The 23,458-nt window shown below is 38.6% G+C and overlaps 1 protein-coding gene across 1 annotated transcript; it reads right to left on the bottom strand.

Moving 5' to 3' along the window:
- Positions 1-3,739: 3,739 nt before the first annotated feature.
- Positions 3,740-22,137, bottom strand: LOC150085278 (F-box only protein 39-like). The gene is made up of 5 exons (XM_090374513.1): positions 21,986-22,137; positions 21,399-21,752; positions 21,024-21,256; positions 20,743-20,901; positions 3,740-3,864 (listed from the first exon to the last, which is right to left on the bottom strand). Exons 1-5 carry the CDS (start codon positions 22,135-22,137, stop codon positions 3,740-3,742), a joined length of 1,023 nt encoding a protein of 340 aa, XP_090230639.1.
- Between the last annotated feature and the right edge of the window lie 1,321 nt (positions 22,138-23,458).

Raw genomic sequence — 23,458 nt, 5'->3', positions numbered from 1 at the left:
CTGCCATTTTTTTCACCATTCCTGAAGTCTATCTAGGGTTTTCTGAAGAAGCTCGGCTTGACAGTGATAATTAACCACTCTACCAATTTTAACATCATCTGCAAATTTAGACATCACGCCCTCTATCCCTTCATCGATGTCGTTTATTAAAATTAAAAACAACAGTGGTCCTAATACTGATCCTTGGGGAACGCCACTTCTTACATCAACCCAATCAGAGGAATAGCCATTTAACACAACCCTCTGCCTCCTGCCCTGAAGCCATCCTTCTATCCATCTAAGGGTTTTCCCAGTGATTCCAACCTGTTCCAGCTTATAAAGCAACCGCTCGTGTGGGACTGAGTCAAAAGCTTTGCTGAAATCTAAATAAACAATGTCGAAATTATTCCCTAAATCCAGTTCTTGAGTGACCCTTTCGAAATAGGGAACCAGATTCGTTAAACATGATTTTCCCTTTTCAAAACCATGCTGAGTATCCTTGAGAATTTCAATTCGATCCAAATGATCCTGAATCCCACCCTTGATCATTGTCTCTATGATTTTCTCTACCACTGAAGTCAGGATGACAGGTCGATAATTTCCCACTTCACTTTTAGAGCCACCCTTATGTATGGGAGATACATTGGCACTTTTCCAATCCAAGGGAATCTCCCCAGAGTCCAGTGATGCTCACATAATTAGCCTCAATGGTTCAATGCACTCACTTGCCGCCTCCCTTAAGATTATAGGGTATATTCCATCAAGTCCAGGAGCCTTACTGGTCTGTAGGCTCGAAAGTTTTTTTTTTCTTTAAATAATCTTGCGAAATTTCAATATTACTATACATATTTTTTAACTTCACTCCCACAATTTCCCATTGCCACAAAAGGCTTTTCATTTGTAAATATCGATGCAAAATAACTGTTGAGTTCATCTGCAACGGCAGCTGGTGTATTTAATACTGTCCCCTTTCCCTTACGTAAAGGTCCGATCTGGTTTGTCCTGCTCTTCTTGGCATTTATATATGTGAAGAATTCCTTATCCCCCCCTCTTTGCTCTGTTTGCTAGTGATTTCTCATAAACTGCCTTTGCCTGTCGAACCTTTTCTGTGGCTCTATTACAGATCAGATCACCTTGTAGCTGTCATAGCCTTCAGTACTTTTTATTGCTCTGTAACCTTTCCATGCCACCCTTTTCTTCTCAAGTAATGTGGCAACTTCACTCTTCATCCAACTTCGAACCCTCCTCGTGGAGTATTTTTTTAATGGTATATACGCATTCAAGGCATCTGTGATTAATGTTTTAAAAGCGTACCACAGTTCAAAGGTATTTATTATCTGCGCGATATCTACCCACTTAATAGAGGCCATGTAGTACCTTAAGGCATCGTAATTTCCTTTTCTGAAATTAAAACCCATTCCTTTGCCTTTTACTTCAGCTACCTCTCTCGTCATCATCCACAGTAGAACTCCGTGATCACTTCCTGCTACTGGTTCCTCTACTGTCAGCCCTGTTATGTCATCTGATTCACGTGTGATGATGAGGTCTAGGATATTCTTTTCTCTAGTACTTTCCCTGACATGTTGATACAAATAACAGTCATCTAGTTGATTTAAAAATTTTGTTCCCCATGTCGAGTTTCCTTCCCATTTACTCCAATCAATTAGAGGCAAATTGAAATCACCCATAATAAGACATTGACGCTTACTTGCCCATTCCATTTGCATGTAGAGGCTTTTGTCATAGTCTTCACAATCACCTGGTCTATAGATTACTCCTACTCGCATTGTACCTTTGTTTCCAACTATCTCACACCATACAGACTCTATACTAGCATGTGAAATGTCTGAATCCGGGAAAGCTATCGTCGCACTCAGGCTGCTTCTGATAAGAAGCATTACCCCACCACCCCTTCTATCTAACCTATCCTTCCTAAATACAAGCCGTACTGAAACTCATCATCCCCACTTTCCGGGTGGCACCACGTCTCCGTAAGCCCTATTATGTCCGCGTTACTTGTTTTAACCAGCAGTTCGAATTCGCTCATTTTATTGTCGACACTTCTAACATTACTGTATGCATTTATCTACTTCTACAAACTAAAGGAGTTGGCGTTTGTCACCACAAGTGAAAAATGTTTCTGATGTGTGATTTCCTCCCCGTCTCTGGCGCTTGGTATGAAAAGCAAGATTTCCACACACGTACTTACCAGGATTCTGAGTATTGTCGGTGCCCGTACATTGCGCAAAGTTTTCTTATGAAATAAGATTCCACTGTTTTTTTATATCGGTATCCTACACTCTTCGTCTTTTATTCCATCCCCCCCTTGACTGACCTTTAGAATATAGTCTTCCCTCCAGATTGCCACAGTCTTAGGGTGTTTATCCCCCCCCCCTCTGCTGTTTTGAAATAGGCAAACGAGTTCCCGATTTGAACACAGTGGCAGAGTGGGGTATAAACACTAACTAACGCTAACCATAGCGGCTTAGAGATATCAGTCAGTGTCATCTTCTTCTATCGCAGTTCCCTTCTGGGAATTCAAAAATTAAGATTAAAAAAAGTTCTAGGGACTGTCACGGTGAGGCGCTGCTGTTTAAACTAATTTTAATAATTGACCGAGTTTTCTAGTCCCACTTCATGCGCACAATCTTTTCCGTTTAAAATAAAACTGAATTTTAGTAACGCGGCTTATTGGATCTACACTGCTCGACAAAATCAACAGAACACGTATGAACGTGTTTAAGTCGTGCAGCATGCGATAATGCGGAAAACTATTTGTAAATGAGGTGACATAGAATAACGATGAAGTGAGGAGACAGGGAGAAACTTCGGACAGGTATAAGGGACATTTCTAGGGGTTGAATAAGATTTAGGCTTGACGTAGCCGAGTGGTCAGGAGTGAGAGTGCATAGCACGCGTTCCTTGATTGACAGGGGTTCAAGCCCGTGATTACTAAATACGATAAATATTTGTATTGATGATTTATTGTAAACTCTACTGATTTGATTGTCGTTCCGGAGTATAAACAGAAAACTAAAACTAAAACTAATTGCCAAACAGATCGCATTACACAAGTCAGTACAAGATGCTCGAAAACGTGGTCACATGACAGTGAGTGAATTCTCTAAACGTCAATCGGGCCTGACAGCTGTGAACCCTGCTCCATATAAGGGTGTTTATGAGATTCTGCGGCAACATTCTCCCCCCAGCGCAGATCTCAGCTCACCAATGTGTTAATCGCACTGTACCCTTAAGCGTAACAATAGGATAATATACATTATTCCGGAAACAACTACTGATCATTAGTGGTAATTTCGATCATAAGATGTTCCGAAGAAAGGGAAAATGTATCCAGGTAATTTTATGGTGTCAGATAATTTTTTTTTTGTAAATTCTAAGTGTTAATTAATTAAATTATTTATTGTGGCCATTACATCAATAAACAACAACTTTTACTTTATTTTTACTTACGTAAGCTGATTTTATTGCTTACCTTGCAGAACGGAAGAATTACTGAATATTCTCAGTATGCTGCCAAATCTACAAGAACTATCCACGAGCTACAAGGACATAAATAACGAATTATCTTTGTCACCAGAACAAACATTTAAGAAGCACAAAATGTTGAGACTGAACTACCCAGAATGTGATAGAGAAAATGAAATGATAACACAACAGGTGTGGCACACCATAAAAGAACAAAATTTCCTCTTCGCATTTCTTTTCAATTGCGTAAATACGAACTGAATTCAATGCACACCTAATTTTCATTGTCATCATCCTCTTGATCCGGTTTATATGGTTTATCCAATGATTCGATCTGAAACCTCTTTGTGTCCTTCATTTTCAGAAGCCAATCTATTCGCAACGCAATTTCTTCAAATTCTGAACAAAAATATTCAACTCACTGAATTTAAGTACTGCGGAATCTGCAATAAAGACGTTATGACGCATATCATGCCCGCAGACAAAATGCAACATTTAACTACAAAATTCTCTCCAACAATAAGTAAGCAGAGATAGAGAGAGAGAAGCCAATAAGTAACTGAATGCTTCCTCAATATCAGTGTAACTAAGAATAATCCTGAAAGGAACAAGGATGCAAGAAGAAAACATCAATCCATTATGATTCATCGTTGAAACTTGAAGTGGAAGTTGTCAGTAACTGAACTTCTTCTGATGAAATCGTCAACACAAAACTGTTGACAATGGTTGAAATTGAAATTAAAAACTTTTATATTTTCAGGCGAGAACTACGGAATTTTGTGTTCTATGAAATTTCTAAAGTCGCAACAATAAGACAAGTGTCATTATTTTCTAAACCCAACTGAACAAGTGTCGATTTGATGGAACCGTGCCCAGTGATGCGAAAAGACGTGTATATCTTTGGAGAAAACCGAGATTTAATTTGCTGATCTGAAGTACATTATCGATGAACTGGTATGTGATTCCACCCTTGACTGACGTGGTGCAAAGACCTTGCCAGACGTAATTCAGTTCCGATCAGATACGGATCTTTTCCTACTTAATATCATTTTAACAGTTTGCAGAAATACCAGAAATGCTATCGGCAATGCGTGCTTGAGTCGACAACAGAACTATCTAAATATAAGATGAAGAGTTAAGGGCAATGTCCCACCTGTTACTTGAAGGATTTCCGTAGAAACTCTTCTAGAAGTACGTAGCATGCAAAGCAGCATTGAGAACTAAAGAGGATAGTTCCAGTTCATTAGTATCACATCTCGATGAATACTCAAAATGCAATCACATTGCTAGAAGAGTTTTGTTGGGATTTGGGTGCCAAATTAAATCACAAGGTCGGAAGCCAATATCTGCATTAAAGTATTATTCAAAATATGTTCATAGAAATCATCTTACTCCAACTGATTTATTTTCCTGGTATATGCTTCTCTTCGTAAGTAGATTCCTTTAGTAGACTCTTTCTTAGCAAGCCCATATTAGTGTAGACTGCATTCAAATGTACATTCTTCCTCGGACAGCTTATCTTAGAACAGACTGCATTAATATTACGGACCCTCTAAAAACATATCCTCAAAAATATATATAATATTTTTGAGGATATCTTTGCCTAAAACGTATATGTCAAGACCATTCAAAAAGAAGGTTATTTTGTTATTTGGAGCATTAGCAACTAAGGCCATATTGCTCCGTATGCGGTGGTCATTCCCTGACCTTTCCACATCCTCCGTATTTGGTGGTAACAGGCTCGAACACCGGTCTAATCAAGAAGCATGTGCTATGCACTGCTGCTCCTTCCCACCTGGCTAAGGAGGCGCCGCCACAAAAAGAGGGTTCCACCCAGAAAACAGTTCAAGATCATTCCAGTGAAACGACTAGTCTTGGCTAAGATAGTTTCAATCTTTGTCTTAAATTCAATTTTTGTAACCAAATTGCTTCCTTATTTGCAAATCAGCGTGCTTTTCCATGGCTTATCCCACTTATTTCCCATATTTCTAAGGTATTTTCCCAGTTTTTGTGCCCGAAACACTTGAACGGTACATATTTACATTAGTTTTGCTACGTCACTTTCGGAATGAAAAATGCCAATTTCTGTATCTCTGAAATTATGCAGTAGAGGGTGCTGAAAAAAGTACTGAAAAATAACGAATGCATTTGTGGTTAAATATCTTCAAAATGGTGACTGGCTGATCAACAGGAAGGGAGAAAAGGGCCTCTGTACCTAAACCCAAAAGCAGCCCAAAGTAGAATTTTAGTCAAAAGGATTCTGGCTGCTTCTGTTGAAGAAATAATAAGTTTTAATTTATATTTTCCTCAATTTAAAATACATTCTCACAAAGCAGATGGCGCTTTAAGCCAAGTATCCACCATTTGAAGTTTCCTTCTAAATACTGATGAAGGGGACCATTCTACACCAAATAACCAAACAAAGAAGGAGCAGTAAATACAGCGCAGTATTGTACCGGAAGGCCTCACACATAACAGAATAAATACTATAAACAAAATACAGTTCAAGTGACAGTATTTACAAACATTTCAACCTTTTCTTTTTAATAACATCAGGGGAATCAACTGCGGTCCCTGAAAATTCCTGTTATGATAAAGATCAAATTGTATCCTGTTAGAACTTTTAAAACTTATTCGTACCTCACTATTACTCACCAAGAGTGATCTGAACTCCGATCTTTTACCAAACACTAAGCGCATAAAATCCTGAAAAGCAGTAAAATTATCTGACCTTTCCACAAAGGATTTTAAATTAGGGACTCTGTGCTTCAATATTTGTCTCTCTTCATGATACTGGGGATAGTGTTGTAGTACGTGCAACCAAGTTTCAAATTCTCCACACGAACATGTCAGAATCCAGATTCCTTTAAAAAATTTAGTTCTTAGGGAACTAAGTCCAGTCAAGATGTAAGACGCCGTCATGTTTGGTGAAAAGCAAAGTTACACCGACGTTGATTATGCAAAAGTCACGTCTGGAATTAAAACCCTTTTAGCTTCATCGTGTTCTATTTCATCTCATTATTGTTGCCATATAATCTCCAAACCGAATTTTAATTTCTCATTTTTAAGAGTATTGGCTTGGTTTGTGGTTATATTTAGACATGAAGAAGAAATGCCCTTCTTAAGACTGCTTATCATTCCATTGGAGATAATGTGGAGATCTGGGGGATCTGTAATCACTTGAAGGCTAGGTTTCATACCGTTCTTGGTATATGCTTAATTGATAAAAGCAAGGATGTTTGCTTGTGTGGAGATGAGTTTAGCTCTAATTTTAGTTTTCGTAGCAGCTGTCAACCACATTCTGAATGCGTCAGAAACAGTGGGGATCAAGATAGCTGAATGATATCAGCCAAAAACTTTTTTAGTCAAGCTTCACTCCTTTCTAGACTGCTAAATGACCTAAAGACGCCTTAAATTTCTTAATTTATTAACAAAATCTGTTTTCTTGTGACTGAAAAGTGATCTTTTTGTCCAAAGTGATGAGGAGGTATTTAACACTAGTTACAAAAAGGAATTTTCCTTCCATCCAAAAGCATGCGGGGAGGTCTGTTGTGATTAGGGTGACCATTTACTTGTGAAGAAAAACCGGGACAAAACGTAGTCCAAAGAAACGTATTGCTTCCTAACCTCAGTGACCACTGGTAATTGTTTCTTGCATCCTTTGCGCATCTGATTACATCCCTCCTTAATCTGCATCATCAAACACGCAGAATGAACATCATTTCTAACTCATTTATTCCTTCAATTAAAGTTTTTTTTTTTTTTTTTTTTTTTTTGGAACAACCTCCTTTCACAGATATTTGTAGACATTTATATTTAAAAGTACAAATATAAACATTAGTTTTAAAATTACTTCACCAACTCATAATATAATTTGATATCCTTGTTTACAATATGAATACATTAAGCGAGGTGGCCTTCGATTACAAATTCTCTATGAAATTCTGCAGTTACGCATTATTAGAAATAACTGAAAGAATGAAACAATTAGTGGAGTGAGGATCGTGTAGTGTCAGTTATACAGCTGGTATGTGCTGCCATCTATCTCCAGTGCATCGAATTACTATTAGATTTTATTCGTAAATTAATGCTTGACGCACACGATAAACGTAATAACACCTCATTTCTGTTTTTAATTGCAAATTGTTTACAAGTATCACATTCATTTTTATTATTTGCATATATATATATATATATATTTTTTTTTAACTACAAAAATTTCACCCAAATTTTGGTCCTCATTCTGTGGCGCCATCTGTTATTAGGATTAACTATGAAATAGAAGAGATCAGAATTCCAATGATTTTGTGGACATAACTGGAACCCACTCTATATCAAGTGATGTTGATTTGAAAGACTTCTTGATATACCGAAGATTAAATGAAAAAAAGAAAAAAAGAAAGACAACATCGTGCAGAAATTGAGCTGCGTTTTAATCCAAAGAAATCGAACATAGTGATTTCTGTGTATTCGAATATTCAAAAATATCTGGATTCAAAAAACAAAGTGTGAACTGCTAGCTAAGCAGCAAGGAATGTCTTATAATGGCGGGTTTTAACTTCCCAGATATTGATTGCAACTTGTGGTTTGGTCTCTGGCACACTAGCAACACTTTTGTGGATTGTTCGAGGATTGTTTTCTACAGCAGCATGTTCGAGAGGAAACCGAGGTGGACAAACAGCCTTCCTCTGATTATCAGCAACCATTATTCACGCATTAAGAATCTGCAAATAAAGGAACCACTAGGTGGCAGTGATCACAGTGTGCTGTCGTGTGATTTTATGAAAGAGGTAACTACTAATCAGAGATAAGGGGAAGGTTTTTACTTTCATAAAGGTGACTACAGTGGTTTTTCATTCCAACTAAGATATGCTTGTTACGGTTTAAACCGAAATGCATCACTGCTGATGGAATTTAGACCTAAACCTCGAACAGAATTCCTTTGTTGGTATAGAAATGCTATTAGTTTCCAAGATTAATTCATACTCAGATGATGTAATGAGACGGATGGCAGAGAGGAAAAATGCAAGGAATACATGAATATAAATTATCAGGTGATAAGTTATATGTATGGTGAATATGACAATTTATATGCATTCCTTGCGTATGAACTTGGAATGAAGTTTATATGGAAGGAATGCATCCATATAAACGAATGCATCCAACAACAAATCGGCAAGATTTGTTGTCGCAGAATTTTATTGATACCCTGGTATCGAGTGTTGTTCACCGTTGTCAGGCCCGATTAGCGTTTAGAGGGATCATCGCGGTTCTACTGTCATGTGACCACATTTTCGAGCATTTTGTTCCGACGTGTGTAATGCGATCTGTTTCGCAATTCTTATACAACCCCTATAAATGTCCCTTATACCTGTCCGAAGTTTCTCCCTGTCTCCTCACTTCATCGTTATTCTATGCCACCTCACCATAACAATTTCTTTTCCGTTTCATCGCACGCTGAACGACTTAAACACGTTCGAGCGTGTTCTGTTAATTTTGCCGAGCAGTGTAGATCCAATAAGCCGCGTTCATAAAATTCACATAATTCAGTTTTATTTTGAACCAAGAAGATTGTGCGCCTGAAGTGTGACTAGAAAATTCTGTCAACTATTAAAATTAGTTTAAACACCGGCTCCTCACGATGACAGTCCCTGCCGATCGGGCTAGCCGGGTGGGTAAAGTGCCTGCCTCGCTACCCAAAGGTCGCGGGTTCGAATCCCGCCTCGGGCTTGGATCAAAGTACCGCAAAAACTTTGGGAGGTGCATTATGGCCGGAGAAGCCCATACGCCAACAACGACCAAAAAAAAAAAAAAAAAAGTGACAGTCCCTGTAACTTTCTTTTTTAAATTTAAAGATTAATTTAAATTTCAGATTTAATTTTTTGATTTACCAGAAGTGAACTGCGGTAGAGGAAGAAGACAGTGTAACATTGACATGTGTAACCCGCTATGGTTAGAGTTAGTTACGGTGTGTACACCCCACTCTGCCACTGTTTTTAAATCGGAAACTCGTTTCCCTATTTTAAAACAGTAGGAAGGGGATAAACACCCTAAGACTGAGGCAGCCTGGAGGGGGGACTATATTCTAAAGATCAGTCGAGCGTAATGGACGAAGAGTGTAGGAACCATGGTATCTTCTCTTGAGACCAACTAACTCGACCACGTTGCGAAAAACGCTCATTAAAAATTGCTCTCCTCATCGATAGGTCTCGAACTGAGGTCTTTTCCATCCGGTGCGAGGAGGATGGCGATCGAACCAACTGTTCTACTGACGAGAGTGTGGAATAGGAGTGAAATTATATAAGGGGGGAGCGACGCGCAGAGAAAGAAAGAAATGGCGAGAAGTGGGAGAAAAATAAGCAAGTTAAAAGGGTGAAAGTGAAAAGAGGAACTATAAAAAGTAAAAACGAGAATGAAAAATTAGACTAATATTGAAAAATTAAAAAAAAAGAGTAGAATAAAAGAAGGAAGAGAGAAAGATTAAGCACCAAGTTGGGACTATCGCTCACTTATACTCTCATCTGAAACGACACTGTAGAAAAGGGAATGGATCCCCCTTCCAAAATAGCGAAGAGAAGAGAAAAGAAGAGAAGAGGAGATTGACACGTTTAACCTGCTATGGTTAGCATTAGGCACGGAGTTTATCCCCAACCCTGCCACTGTTTTTAAATCGTTTTAAACTCGTTTTCTTATTTTTAAGCAGCAGGAAAGGGTGGATAAACACCCTAAGACTAAGGCAGTCTGGAGTGGGGACCGTATTCTAAAATCAGCCGGGGGGTATGGAATAAAAGACGACAAAACCCAAACACACAAACCTACATGACACATTTCATGCGTTTCTGTGAATACCAAGATTGAAACTGCCGAGTCAAAGAAATATCATTGTTCGCATGGAAGAAACCGCCTCCCAAAAGAGTTGCAGCGGTATTGCACTACTTTGAGACGAATCATATCAGAAACCGATCATTTAATTTAAAGATTTCTTTTAAATAAAAGGTAGAATCCTTCTCCCGATGACAGTTGTTTGAAGTAGTGCAATATCGGACAACTTGCTGTTTGTTTGTTTATGGGCTTTAGGGTGCAAGGGCAGCAAGACCATAAGGCGCTTAACTATGATGATGTTAAATACACAGTAGATATAAAATAGTATTTTATTTATAATATTAACTTGTACCCAGAATCGTCTTTCTAGGTAATTCATGTTTAAGTTAAATACAATTAGTTTATTATACATATTCACAAATAAAAAATCTAGCAAATCATTACACATTATTCACTTGATATAAGTACATAGCATGGATTACGTTCCTGGTCATTAGGCTCTCCTATCCATCATCTTCTTCTTAATATTGGGCCACTAACACTCTCCTACGATCGGTTTAACTTAACTCTTTCTTAAATACAATTGGCATTTAATTATTATTCATACTTATCTAGCACAATCCTACATTCTTCTTCTTCATGGTTAATACAATTCTTCTTCTGGAATTTAATGTCCACTTTACAAATTATTTTAGGCTAGTCTCACGTTAACACAATCAAATTACTCGTCAATGAGATATACATTGGTTTATTTATTTCTTGATTCTCTCAGGCAAATTTCAGCATTTAGCGACTAATTGCACCACTTCTCTACTTCAGTAACATTATACAAGTTAACATAAACTCTACCTGCTCTATACGTTAACCGGTCCAGAATTATTACTTTCCCTCCATTAGTTCACTCTCTCCATTGCCTACGCACATGACTTGGTTCTCATCGTATCTCAATGTTCAACAACTCAGCTTGTAATCAGGATGTCTGAAGGCCTTCAGCACCTAAATTTTCCGGCTAAATAAACCTAGCTTATCTAAGGCGAAAACGAAGTTAATCTCATTTAACCATGAGTTTAATCTGAACAGCCTTCCAAGTATTTAGACTGACGGCAATCAAATACAGTATGTTGTAACTTGTCTAATGAACTGTTCCTTGTCGTGTTATGATGTTGTGTTATTTATATTTGAAAAAGCTACGGTTAATGTAGTTAATGTAGAACTATCTAAATATAAGATGAAGAGCTAACGGCAATTTCCCACCTGTTACTTGAAGGACATCCGTAGAAACTGTGCTAGAAGTACGTAGCATGAAAGTAGCATTGAGAACTAAAGAGGGTAGTTCGAGTTCATTAGTATCACATCTCAGCAGACACTCAAAATCCAATCACATTGCTAGAAGAGTTTTGTTGGGATTTGGGTGCCAAATTAAATCACAACGTCGGAAGCCAATATCTGCATTAAAGTATTGCTCAAAACATGTTCATAGAAATCATCTTTCCCCAACTGATTTATTTTCCTGCTATATGCTTCTCTTAAATAAGTAGATTCCTTTAGTAGACTTTCTTAGCAAGCCCATATTAGTGTAGACTGCATTCAAATGTACATTCTTCCTCAAACAGCTTATCTTAGAAGAGACTGCATTAATATTACGGACCCGCTAAAAAGCTATAACAGGTTTATGTCAAGACCATTTAAGAAGAACTATGTCTACTGCGCAGTTCTGACGTCCTACAACGTGCTCCTCCAATGTCTGTAATCTTTCAGTGCCACAGTAATCCCATGGCTTAAGTTTAATACCTTCCGACGCGGATTTAAATCACCAATCCAGATCTTTAAGTGATTCCGGAAAGAAGATACAAGGTAAAAAGATATTTATGATTTTAATATTAGTATATCAAAAGCCAACAGCGCTCTACATGCCTTTTGTGTCCCCTCTCAAGGTCGTCCGTGCGAGCTTCCCCCCTTGCGTGGGCCGATTGTTCTGAAGCTGAAAGAACCCCCTCTCTTCGTCCTTGGGAGTTCCCACCTAACAGAGTGAATTCCTTTCTAGAATTATCAACCATTCACTAACTAACAGCCCTATTCGGCAATATGAAAAAAGTGGCTAAGGGCCTATCGGGCATAAACACCGCAGGGATCCCTCATTGCAACCACCGCGACATACCCGAAAGTAAGGGTAACGCCGGCCAAGAGAACAAATCTTCCGATAGCCACGATATTTCAAGGGCATCTCCCCGCAAGAGCGAAGTCTCGGAATGCACAATGAATCGTATGAAACACACGAGAATGAGTCGCAAACTCAAATCTATCCGCAGCGAAACCAAATCAAAACGCAAGATTGCAATAACTACCCGCCCCCACACTCCTGAAAGAAAACAACTTGAATTGTAGTAGTCAAACGAAAAATATTAAAGCAGCACCGATAGCGAACAGCAGAACGTCAGCCACACCCAAACTACCCAGCTTAATGACGATACGGAAAGAGATAACACTGCTAAAAACTCATGTAGCAAAGAAAGAAAAAGAATTCGCGGAACAGATTTTGAAGGTGCAGGAGGCTGATTGGAAAAGAAAAACAATAGCAATCGAGGAAGCATCTACGAAATTGTGTGAAGTCCTCGGGACAATCGCTCGCACCCTTCAGGAAATAACAGCTGGACGGTGTCTCTGCACTAATGACCGCTGCATAGTCACAAAACGGGATGCAGCCAGGCCAACAACACCCCTGGAGTCTGCCGAACTGCTTACACAAAACGAAAAAAGGCACAATAAGAATCCCTTTAGGGTGGCTAAAGAAAATGAAAGCTCCCTTGAAACTCTTCTAATCAAATCAGATTACTGCAAGTTCCTGAAATCACTTGAGAATCGAGATCAGAAGAAGAAAAGCGACAAACGTCCACAGGAAGTAAACAAAGCCACCCGCGTAGTGAACCGCACTAATAAGTTGACTCTGTTTCACGAAAGAAATGATGATATTGTACCACACGACAGACATGACCAAGCTGCTGAACCGAGAATCGCTGACCACAGATGTGTATCGAGAAGCAAGAGCCCCACTCCATTTTCTCTCCCACTAGAAGGCAACCAAAGAATTCCAACATTAGCCAACAAGCGATTATCAAAGACTCACCCTAGTAAACAGAAAATATGACATCTCTGTCGCTTTGCCCAGAACCAAGATCTTTGTCTCCCGGTTTGGACCCTCAACAAGCCCCGATTCCATAAAGAGAATGTTTCTGGTGGAACACAATGTCCCCATCGAAGTAAAACAGCTTAAAACTAGGCAAACTGGCTACGCCTCATTTCTAGTAAGGTGTTCACCCACTGCCTACGAAAAAGTTTTGGATCCCGACTTCTGGCCTCCACGCATACTTATCAGACCTTTCTCTGACGAAAAAAGGCCATCTCCTCAGCAATCCCTGCTTACTCGTCCTCTACAATAGCAATCATCTATTCCAAAAAACCTCCATCCATGCCCCACAATCAGGGTCTTCTCGCAAAATGTGCGCAGTATTGTTAACAAACTGGCCCCTCTGCAATCTCTCCTCCTGCTTGACGAATATGATTTCATCTGTATCCAGGAAACTTGACTTAACGATGGAAGACAACTCACCCACTTGGCCACTCCCCACCATTACAGAAATCTTTGCAACGGCAGGGACCACAGACGTGGAGGTGGCGTCTCCATCATTTACAAAGACCTCCATCACCTTGTGTGTGTACAACTCAGCGATTCCCCTGCATTTGAAGCCATTTCTGCAATTTTTAAAGTTAAAGAAGTGAGAACTCAAGTTGTAGCGGTATATTTACCTCCTGGCCATAATCCCGACACAAGGGATGAGCTAACTACCTGGATTATAACCCACCTCAAGCCTCACATGCTCACCTTTGTTTTAGGATATTTCAACATGCCCTCTCCAAGACACGAAGCTGCTGTGAAAGACGTCGTATGCTCCTTCTCATCTCTAGGCCTTAGACTAACCCATACGCAACCTACAAGACGACATCAAAACCTCGACCTCTTATTCCATAACCTTGACCATCTCACTCTCACAACGCCGATCTTTAAGTTTACATCAGATCACCTACAAATTTCCTTTGATAGTGAAAGCCTATGCTCTCCCCGACAGCTTGCACAACATGACCATAAAGAATCCCAAATCATGATCCTCTCATTAAAATATATGCAACCTGAAATCATCCTACAAAGACTAAAAGCTACTGACTGGAAAAAAATTGCTGCTAGCCATCCTGATCAAACGCTTACCAATTCAGCTAACTTGTTAAAAGACATCGCCTGTGAAGGGGCCTCCAAATCTGTACGCCTGTCTCCCAGGACCAAGAACTGGTTTACCAGAGACACAAAACTCGCCTTCATTCATGAAACAGAAACTATACAGGAAATGGCAAAGAACACGGGATCTAGCCGACTACCAACCCTATAAAAAAAATCGGGCACGCTTCCTACGCATTCGGAGGAAGGCACAGAACGACTGGATTGCACACAGAATGAAACTTGGGAAAAGAATCTTCACCAACAAGAACCAACAGTCCCCCATAACCACTGACATCTTCTTTGCATGGGCAAACTGGCTCGCAACTAAGCCCTTATCTGCCCCAAACCCCTTTATTCGGGTTAATCCACCAGCTAAACAGGCATCACTGGATAAAATAGCCATCACAAAAGAACGCCTTACTGAGGTCATCAACAGTCTTCCCAACAAGTCTACCACTGGCCCGGATGGATTCCCTGTTTTCATGATTAAACTATGCAGTGTATATATCGTTGACCTCTTACTTGATGCATTCAATTCCGTCCTCGTAACAGGAGTTTACCCTGCTATCTGGAACACATTATGTTTCTCCAGTTCTAAAAACGTCGAACCCAAAATCGCCTAATGACTACAGACCAATTTCCGTAGGATGCACTTTCCTCAAAATCTTGGAAAAAGCCATACTTCCTGCTCTCACCCATCACATGTTCGGCCACAAACCTTCATACCTCCATAGTGTACTACCTGCACGATCCACGATCACCAACCTCTTGGACACACTGTTCAGAATTGAAGGTACCTTAAGCAACAAAGAGCAACTGGATATTGCGTTCCTCGACATTAAGGTGGCCTTTGACAAACTGTCCACCCATGCAATATGTACCATACTGTGCAACTACTTCAAAATGTCTGGCAGCATCCTAGTTCTCCTTAGGAAACTCCTTCAGTCCAGGACCCTATGGATCAGAAATCAAAACCATAATCACCACATTCTCTGCTCCAGGCGTTCTCTCTGGGGGGTGTTCTCTCTGCCGCCCGCTTCGCCGCATCTTTAGAACCCTTCCTATCAAACCGTACTAATTTTACCACCTACGCAGATGATATTAAGTTCTTCATCATCACAAAATGCCACAGTCTCTTCAGTCTATTACTGTGAGCTCCAACCGACAGCAACATGAACTGGAAAACTACCTTCATGCGATTGGGCTCTCCATTAATAAAGCGAAAACTTCACAACTCTCTATCACCAAGAAGAAAAATACCAACGATGTGAACATCATTATAGCGAACTCTCCAGTTAAAAAAGTCACCCAACATAAAGATTTGGGTATCATCTGGGACAAAGACCTCACCTTCTTGCCTCACTTTAATGCTACTCGAACGAAAACATATTCGGCTTTATGGGCAGTAAAACAAGAGATCTCCAACTTCCATAATCCGGACCTTATTATGAAATACATTCTTCGTTGCATTTTCCCAATTCCATTATATGCCTCGACTATATGGTCCTCAGCACCCTCATCATACCAAGCCAGGTTCCTCTCCCTGGAATTGTGGATCTTTGAAATGGCTAAATAGGGTTGCCGGGCTAACTCCTACAATCTCAAAATCTGTTCTTGTCACCAATCTTAATACGGTTCCTTGGAGGTATCTCATCATCTCTAGGAACCTTCTTACCCTCTCTCAGCTTCTATCATGAAAACTGAGGTCACCCGATATCATCGCGAGACTGGAGAAGATGCCAGTCCAACACCTCTCCATACAGATCGAAGCTGCTGTAAGGACCTGTCCTTACAACTGTTATTTTTATAATGTGAGTTGTTAATATTGAAGAATTATTAGTATTTTAATACAGACAACCTTTTGAAATATATATCAGGTCAAAAGTAATAACAGAATTTGAATAGGATAGTTCAGATAAGTCCCAGGTTTAATTGTGCTCGTTTCGCCTATTACTGTTAAGCTAGAGGAAGATTAACGTAGCAACGGGGGGGGGGAAAGCGTTTCGAACACGCGATTCAATAGGAAACACTGATGGAGCAGACCGTAGTTAATGAGCACAGATCAGAGCTAACGTTTCTCCCTTAAAGAACAATGAGCCGAAACAAAAACAATTAAGATAGAGATGGAGCTCAGTAATGGAGGTGCTGATGAAATTTAAGTGCACACTTTAAAATTTCACGGGGTCAATTAACAACAGGTCTAGCAAGACAAAAACAGGGGCGTAGTTGGGCAGACACAAAGAAAATCTAGAAAATTCCAGAAAATACTGGAAACCAAAAGTCTCTCTCTTCAAGGATGGAAGGACTCGCCCACGGAAGAGTATAGGGGACGAATGGGAATTACGGTGAAAAGATGAAAAGGTCAGCGATTGGTCAAAGAGAAAAGCATGGGAAATTTTGAAATTCAGAGTGGAAAGAGAAAAAAAAAAGAGTTTTTGGGAGAGTCCTTGGAAGTGTGTAGAGGAAGAGAGAAGTGTGGTTGAGTCGTAGTCCAGTTTGGGTTGTGGTGGTTGCAATTCTGGGGTGGTAGTCGTAGAAATGGGAAGGAAGTTTTTCTTGTGAGAAATTTTGTAAGTTTAAAGTTTGGGAAGGAATGTGTCCATGTGGAAGAAAGAAGATACAGCAGTAGTAGCCAATGAATGCAACAACAGAGTGAGAAGCTTTTGCAATTCAAAGTGAAGGAAGGAGAGTGCCCAAGGAGAATTCTAGAGAATGACCTAAGAAAGGATCCTTATTCAACTCAGCAGAGCAGTGCCTACAGGAGAGCGTACTTCAGGTAGATTGAGATATTCTAAGGATGAACAACTGCCCGCCTTCTAGTCTACGCCGTTACGCTGATGGTTATGGCAGCCCAGAATAGAAAAGAACACTAGGAACACACTGAGTAAGTGATAGTCAGTACGAAAAAAATCTTAATTTAATAAAAGAAAGAACTCTAGGGGAAATACTTAACCTATGGGAGAAAGCTAAATGTAATTGCCCCCATGTACACAGAATTGTAGAGGAATTTAGATTAGGACCTTACGGTAAAAGTTCATTAGTGGGTAAGAAGGATACTTTGAGATAATAGTTAATTTTGGGGGAATGGATAATTAGATAACAAAGGATTGTTGTTGAATGTGATGTTATACTGTATTTGGATATATATATATATATATATATATAGAGAGAGAGAGAGAGTATAACTTAGTGTGATAGTAATTGTTAAAACGGATAAAACACTAATTTAGTGCCCTGTTAATTAAAGAATTAGATACTGGAAGATGGTTAATTACATTGATTGATTATGAATGATGGACAGGTCTGTAGTTGAGGAAAGGGAGATAAATATGTGTGTATATATATATATATAGCTAATTGAAATTGTTTATTACCATGCTGAAAGCCACTTGTAGACCTACTAGGACAGTTGATTTGTAGGAAAGCTGATGTAAGGATTATGAGATGTAATGAACGACTAGATTTGTTAGAACCCAAGGATGAGACACACACGAAGAACCTGATATATATATAAATATATATGTGTGTGTATGAAGATTCTGTAGTTTAAATTACAAAGATATGTACACATTTAAGGCCTAGCAGTCCAACAAAGCCACACTTAAAGTTCTCAGTTAATCGTAGATATTGATGGAAATGTATATAATGTCAATAAATATTATATTTTGGTACTTCATTTTGAACTTCAGTCATTTGGTCAGTCATTTTGAACTTCAGCCAGTCCAGAGGAGAAAAAAAAAAAAAAAAATATATATATATATATATATATTGAGACCCCCTTCGAGTCTAGAATCTTCTGGGAAACAAACAAGTCAGGTGCAAAGTTGGAGGGAACAGAAAAGGGGGCATAGACGAGTTCAGGAAGAATTAATTAAATAACTATTAATGAAGTAAGGAAGTTGGGAAAATAGTAAGGCAGAATAAAGTATTGAATGATATAAATATTGGAAACATAGAATATATAAACGTACATGGATTAAGATAAAGGAGATAAATAAAATAAACGTTCATAGACACATTAATTTACATTTAGATTACCCTGCTCCACATACTCATTTGAAGTAGATTTGTTAATCAGTTCTGCCAATGTGAGCAAGTACAAAACAATTGGAAAGTGAAAATGGATGGCAAGGTGATTTCTAAAAATAACGCTTCAGAATGCAGGTGATGGTAGAAACATTAAAATAAAATTTTATTTATATTTACTGTTTAACAATTAGAACAGTATCTAATACTGCAATTAGATTTTCTCAATTAGAAAAGTAAAATTAACATTATGTTTCTTCAATTCTGTTGTTAATTTCTTCATTTGTTTCACCAGAATTTCAGTATTTTCTTGACGTTTTACCTGTTTGGTTAGTTTTACCACTCTTAAGCCTGCAAAATAAAAAAAATAATAATAAATAATTAGAAAGGCCATTATTTGCCAGTTTTAAATAATTATTTACAATATTTATGACAACTAACGCGCAAATTACACATGAAAGGAGGAAGATTCACTTCAGTACAAAATAAACATCACACCTGAGGGCAGCTAATGGTTATTCTTCAGACGCGTGTAACGGCAACACTGATTTCCCTCAAGGATCGGTCCTTGGCCCACTGCGATTTCTCATTTTGATAAGCGACGACGATGAAGGGCATGATGCCAAAATTTGTAAAAGGCGTAAAGACTGAAAGGGTCGGCAATGATCAGAGCCAAGCATCCGTCAAACCTATTCAAGCATTCTTCGGGATGCTTGAACAGGTTTCCACGATGGTCAATTAAAGTGGCACTTATACTTCCATTTTGTGAACTTACAGTTCGGGAACCTTGACCCCAAAATGAATTGGTGGATTGAATTGAAAACCAAGTTTTGTTCGCAGCGTAAACAGGCGGCCATCAAAGTCCATGGTGTCCCGTTCATGATTGGACGAACAATTTCCTGGAGAGACAGGGAGGTCATAACCCCACTGTATACGGCAATTGTAAGACCTCATTTGAAATACTGTGTCCAAGTTTCAGATACTGTGTCTGTGAAATACTGTGTCCAAGTTTCAGAAAAAAACATCTGAAAAAAGACATTGGGCGTCTTGTGAGGGGTCCCAAGACGGGCACTCTCGTAAGATGAGATCGGCAAAAGGGCGACCGTACGAGGAAAGACTCCGATTACGTAGGCTACAAAACTTGGTGGCCTTACAGGGTACCTGCTTGAGGTTTACAAGGATGTGAGAACGGTTAGTACAGTGATTGAAGACGGAATTTTCACTGTTATGAAGAATTTCAAGAGGTGAATCGAAATTCGGGATTAAAGGTTGTACCCAGATTGGAGGAAGTTTTCTTTTAGCAGTGATTATTCAAATAAGTTCTGACCGCAGGTAGTTGAGGCTGACAGCTACTGAATAGTTGAGGCTGACAACTTCTTTCTCCTCAATAGGGGAAAATATTGAACGCTCAGAGCAGAATTGTAATATTTTTAATTCGCAAGGTTGCAACGTGCGAGTGACTGCAAAAGTGAAAAAAAAAAAAAAAAACAAATGTTGTGTTTCCCTTTACAAGCTTGTAAATTATACTTTATTATTTTGTTATGAGATTTTCATATTGTGTACATCTGTAAATCTACTTCTGTTAACCCCTGGCTTGGAGCCGTGAAGGGAGGTCCTTTAGAGCAATGTGTCTTCTATGTGTAATGAGGAGTTATTCTTTTTCGAATACATCGTCCTTTGAAAAGTTACAAATTATCGCACAGAAATGATTAGGAAGTGGAAAGTTGCCCGAGAGCAAACGCCATGTTCGTTTGATAGTGTGACCCTGAGATGGGTTGATTGTGGTGAGGAAAGCTAGGGAATTGTGTTCTCTTCAAAGAAAATGACAAATTACTTTCATTGTGAATTACACGTCTTAAGGACTAGAACAACGAGCAGAATAAAGGAAAAAGTTTGTCACTCATACTTACTTTGATTTCTGTTTATTTTCGAGCGGTAAATGTCGCTTCCGAGATGTACAGAAAAGGCTCCTCTTATTTTAAGTTTTCTTAGATGTAAGCATCTTTCCACCATGTATCGTACAGGGACGGTTGATACCCTTCTGTGATCACGCAATTCAATAGATACGGTATCTAAAAGAGAAATAAAAGAATGAATGAATCTCTCTCTCTCTCTCTCTCTCTCTCTCTCTCTCTCTCTCTCTCTCTCTCTCTCCTTACCTAATGTTGCGCTAAAATGTTCAGTAATATGCCGTATGACGTCTTCAGGCAATACATGTTGAATGTTTTGTTTTTCTAATTTTGACTTGAAATGGAATTTGATTAGGGGAATACCATTATTTATTAGTTGTTTCAATTTTTGTTGCGTGATGTTGCATTCTGAAAATGAAAGAAACGAAGAGGTTTGAGATGGGAACATTTGATAAAACATGTAAACAGGATGAAGAAGATGATGATAATGAAAATTAGGTTTGCATTATTCAATTTCAGTTCGTACTTACCCAGATGGAAAGAAATGCGTAGAGTTCTGTTCCGTAGCTTTACAATTTTCCATGAATTTTCTTCTATAATTGGACTCTGTTCATCCGGTTTTCCATAATACAAATTTAATGTGGTGAGATTCTTGAAGTTTCTCTTTAGATTTGCAAGTTCTTCATTTGTTATGTGTCTATAATTAAGACTTAACTTTCTGAGGTTGTTTTGGCGTCTTAAAATTTCGAAAATTTCTTCTGTTCTGCAAAGTAAGCAACAAAATCAGCTCATGCAAGTAAAAATAAAGTAAAAGTTGTTGTTTAGGGAAGTAATGGCCACAATAAATAAGTTAATTAATTAACGCTCCGAATTTACAAAACAATTACCTGACAGGATAAACTTACCTATGAACATTTTCGACTTCTTCAGAAATTCCACTAATTCCGATTTTCAGCATTTCATTTTTATTGCATACGTTTCCTAAGATGTGCATTGCTGATCTAAAGTCAAAACCTACATTAATTAAATTCATTGATTTTATCTTATCTTGTAGATCTAGGAATTCGATTATATTTCTAAGTATTTCTATTCGTAATCCCTCTTCTGTGTGTTTGAATAGATCAGAAAGATTTATTAAACTGAATTCCTCTACCTTGCAACGCAACACATTAATAAATAGAAGTCTTAATTCTTCTAAAGTTGTCTGTCCAATTTGACTATTGAATTTCACTGTAATCTTCCTTGTGAAGTGTCCGAATCTGAAAAATATATGTAAAATTAATTAGCAGCCCCAATACATAAAAGTAGACAGTGATAATACAGAAATATCGCATTTACATAAAATGAATTCGTTCGCCATAAAGAAATAGAAAAATTGAATTGCATACATCGGTGAAAAGCGCTAATCGTTTTTGTTAATTACTATTATTAATGAATATTAATTTTATAAACTGAAGTAATATAAATTACATAAATTTTCTAAGTTACTCACCTTTCAATATACCTATTCGCAACTTGTAACATTTTTGTATTTTCTCGCTCACTTTTAAAAGTGACTTTCAAGGTGTCCCAAAGCTTGGCTTGATTTTTCAAACCTTCGTTCCATGTAGAGCATACATCTAATAGATTAATCCTACTATTCATATCCAAAAAACTATGAATTTTGGACAGTATAGGTTATGGTACGTACTCCATATTTAGCTATTCCTTATCTTTAACTAGCGTTGAAAATACAAATTGCTGTATGAACAGATTTGAACATAACGGTACAGTTATGCGTGCGATGACACGCGAGTGAAGGCACGTTCTTCATTCAAGTGGTGTCTGTTCTTCCGGCACGGACTTGCGCGTTTTTCTACTCCAGCGTTTGTCCAGGCAAAAAACGATTGACTCTAAGTTGGGGTGCAGTCTCATGCCTTTACAACGGTTTATGCATTTACAACTTTTCCATCTTACTGCGGTATTCCAGTGTTCTTCTCTTTTCTTATTAAATTCACTGCCGGATTAGCAAGCATTTTAAGACTCGTCATTATCGTTGCTGTTTATATTGAGGGTCGTGATATTGGGACGCATCGCGTGAAATTCAACAAGGTTTCACTTTGTTTATTTTTCGGAACTTATGAGTAACAAAGTTGGCACATTCCGAGGAAGATAGCAAGGATATCGTACTCCGTGGCGTAACCATGGCAATGCGGGGAATTGGAAACTACGAACGAAACGGGTCCTACTGCCCAAAAGAGAAAAAAAAAATAATAATAAAATAAAAATTTAACTTTGTTAGTTCTGTTTATAACACAATTTACTGTCTACAAACAACAAGACGTAAACAGCGCTATAATTAACAACGAAGCTTGGATTCAGATGAAACAGGACAATGAAAATGTAGGAGTTTCGTTTGGATTTCTTAAGTAGGAATTTTAATTATTGCGTAGCTAATGTTCATTGTCATCGTGAACTTGATCCTGTTTAGGTGTTAAATCTGCCTGTTAAATACTACAATAGCTCACTTAGGTCTATTGTTTCTATTCTATGCTAGAGAGGATCCTATAAACATATCAGCCGTCTCGGGTGAATATGATTCCAGCAGATGTTGGATGCCAACCCCCTTCTCCTGTGCTTTTACTCTACCCCGATCCAACACCAATCTAGACCGCTGCACATTCGCTTTAGAAAATTAAAAGTGCCACCCTCACTTACTTCAAAATGATTACTAGAATCTCGGGAGTTGTCCCTACATTTCGCCGTCTCCATCATGTCAGTGCACCCTGGACGATTATATTCGGGGAAATTAATATCTCTAATAGAATGGTCTTATGTCCTCCCACGTCATTTACAATTAACGCAGCATCAAAACGTCGCTCCTCCTTCCAGTCTGCGCACGCAGCCCAGTGTTATCGTCTCTGTCGTCCCCACACCGGGTGCAAAAGGCCCGGGTTCGAATCCCGTCGATGACACGAGAAACTTT

Source organism: Mastigoproctus giganteus, chromosome 5, assembly GCF_048544385.1.
Source record: "Mastigoproctus giganteus isolate SK-2022 chromosome 5, ASM4854438v1, whole genome shotgun sequence".
NCBI lineage: Eukaryota > Metazoa > Arthropoda > Arachnida > Uropygi > Thelyphonidae > Mastigoproctus > Mastigoproctus giganteus.
Note: the sequence above shows the minus strand (reverse complement) of the source record. Positions and strands in the feature narration are given on the sequence as shown.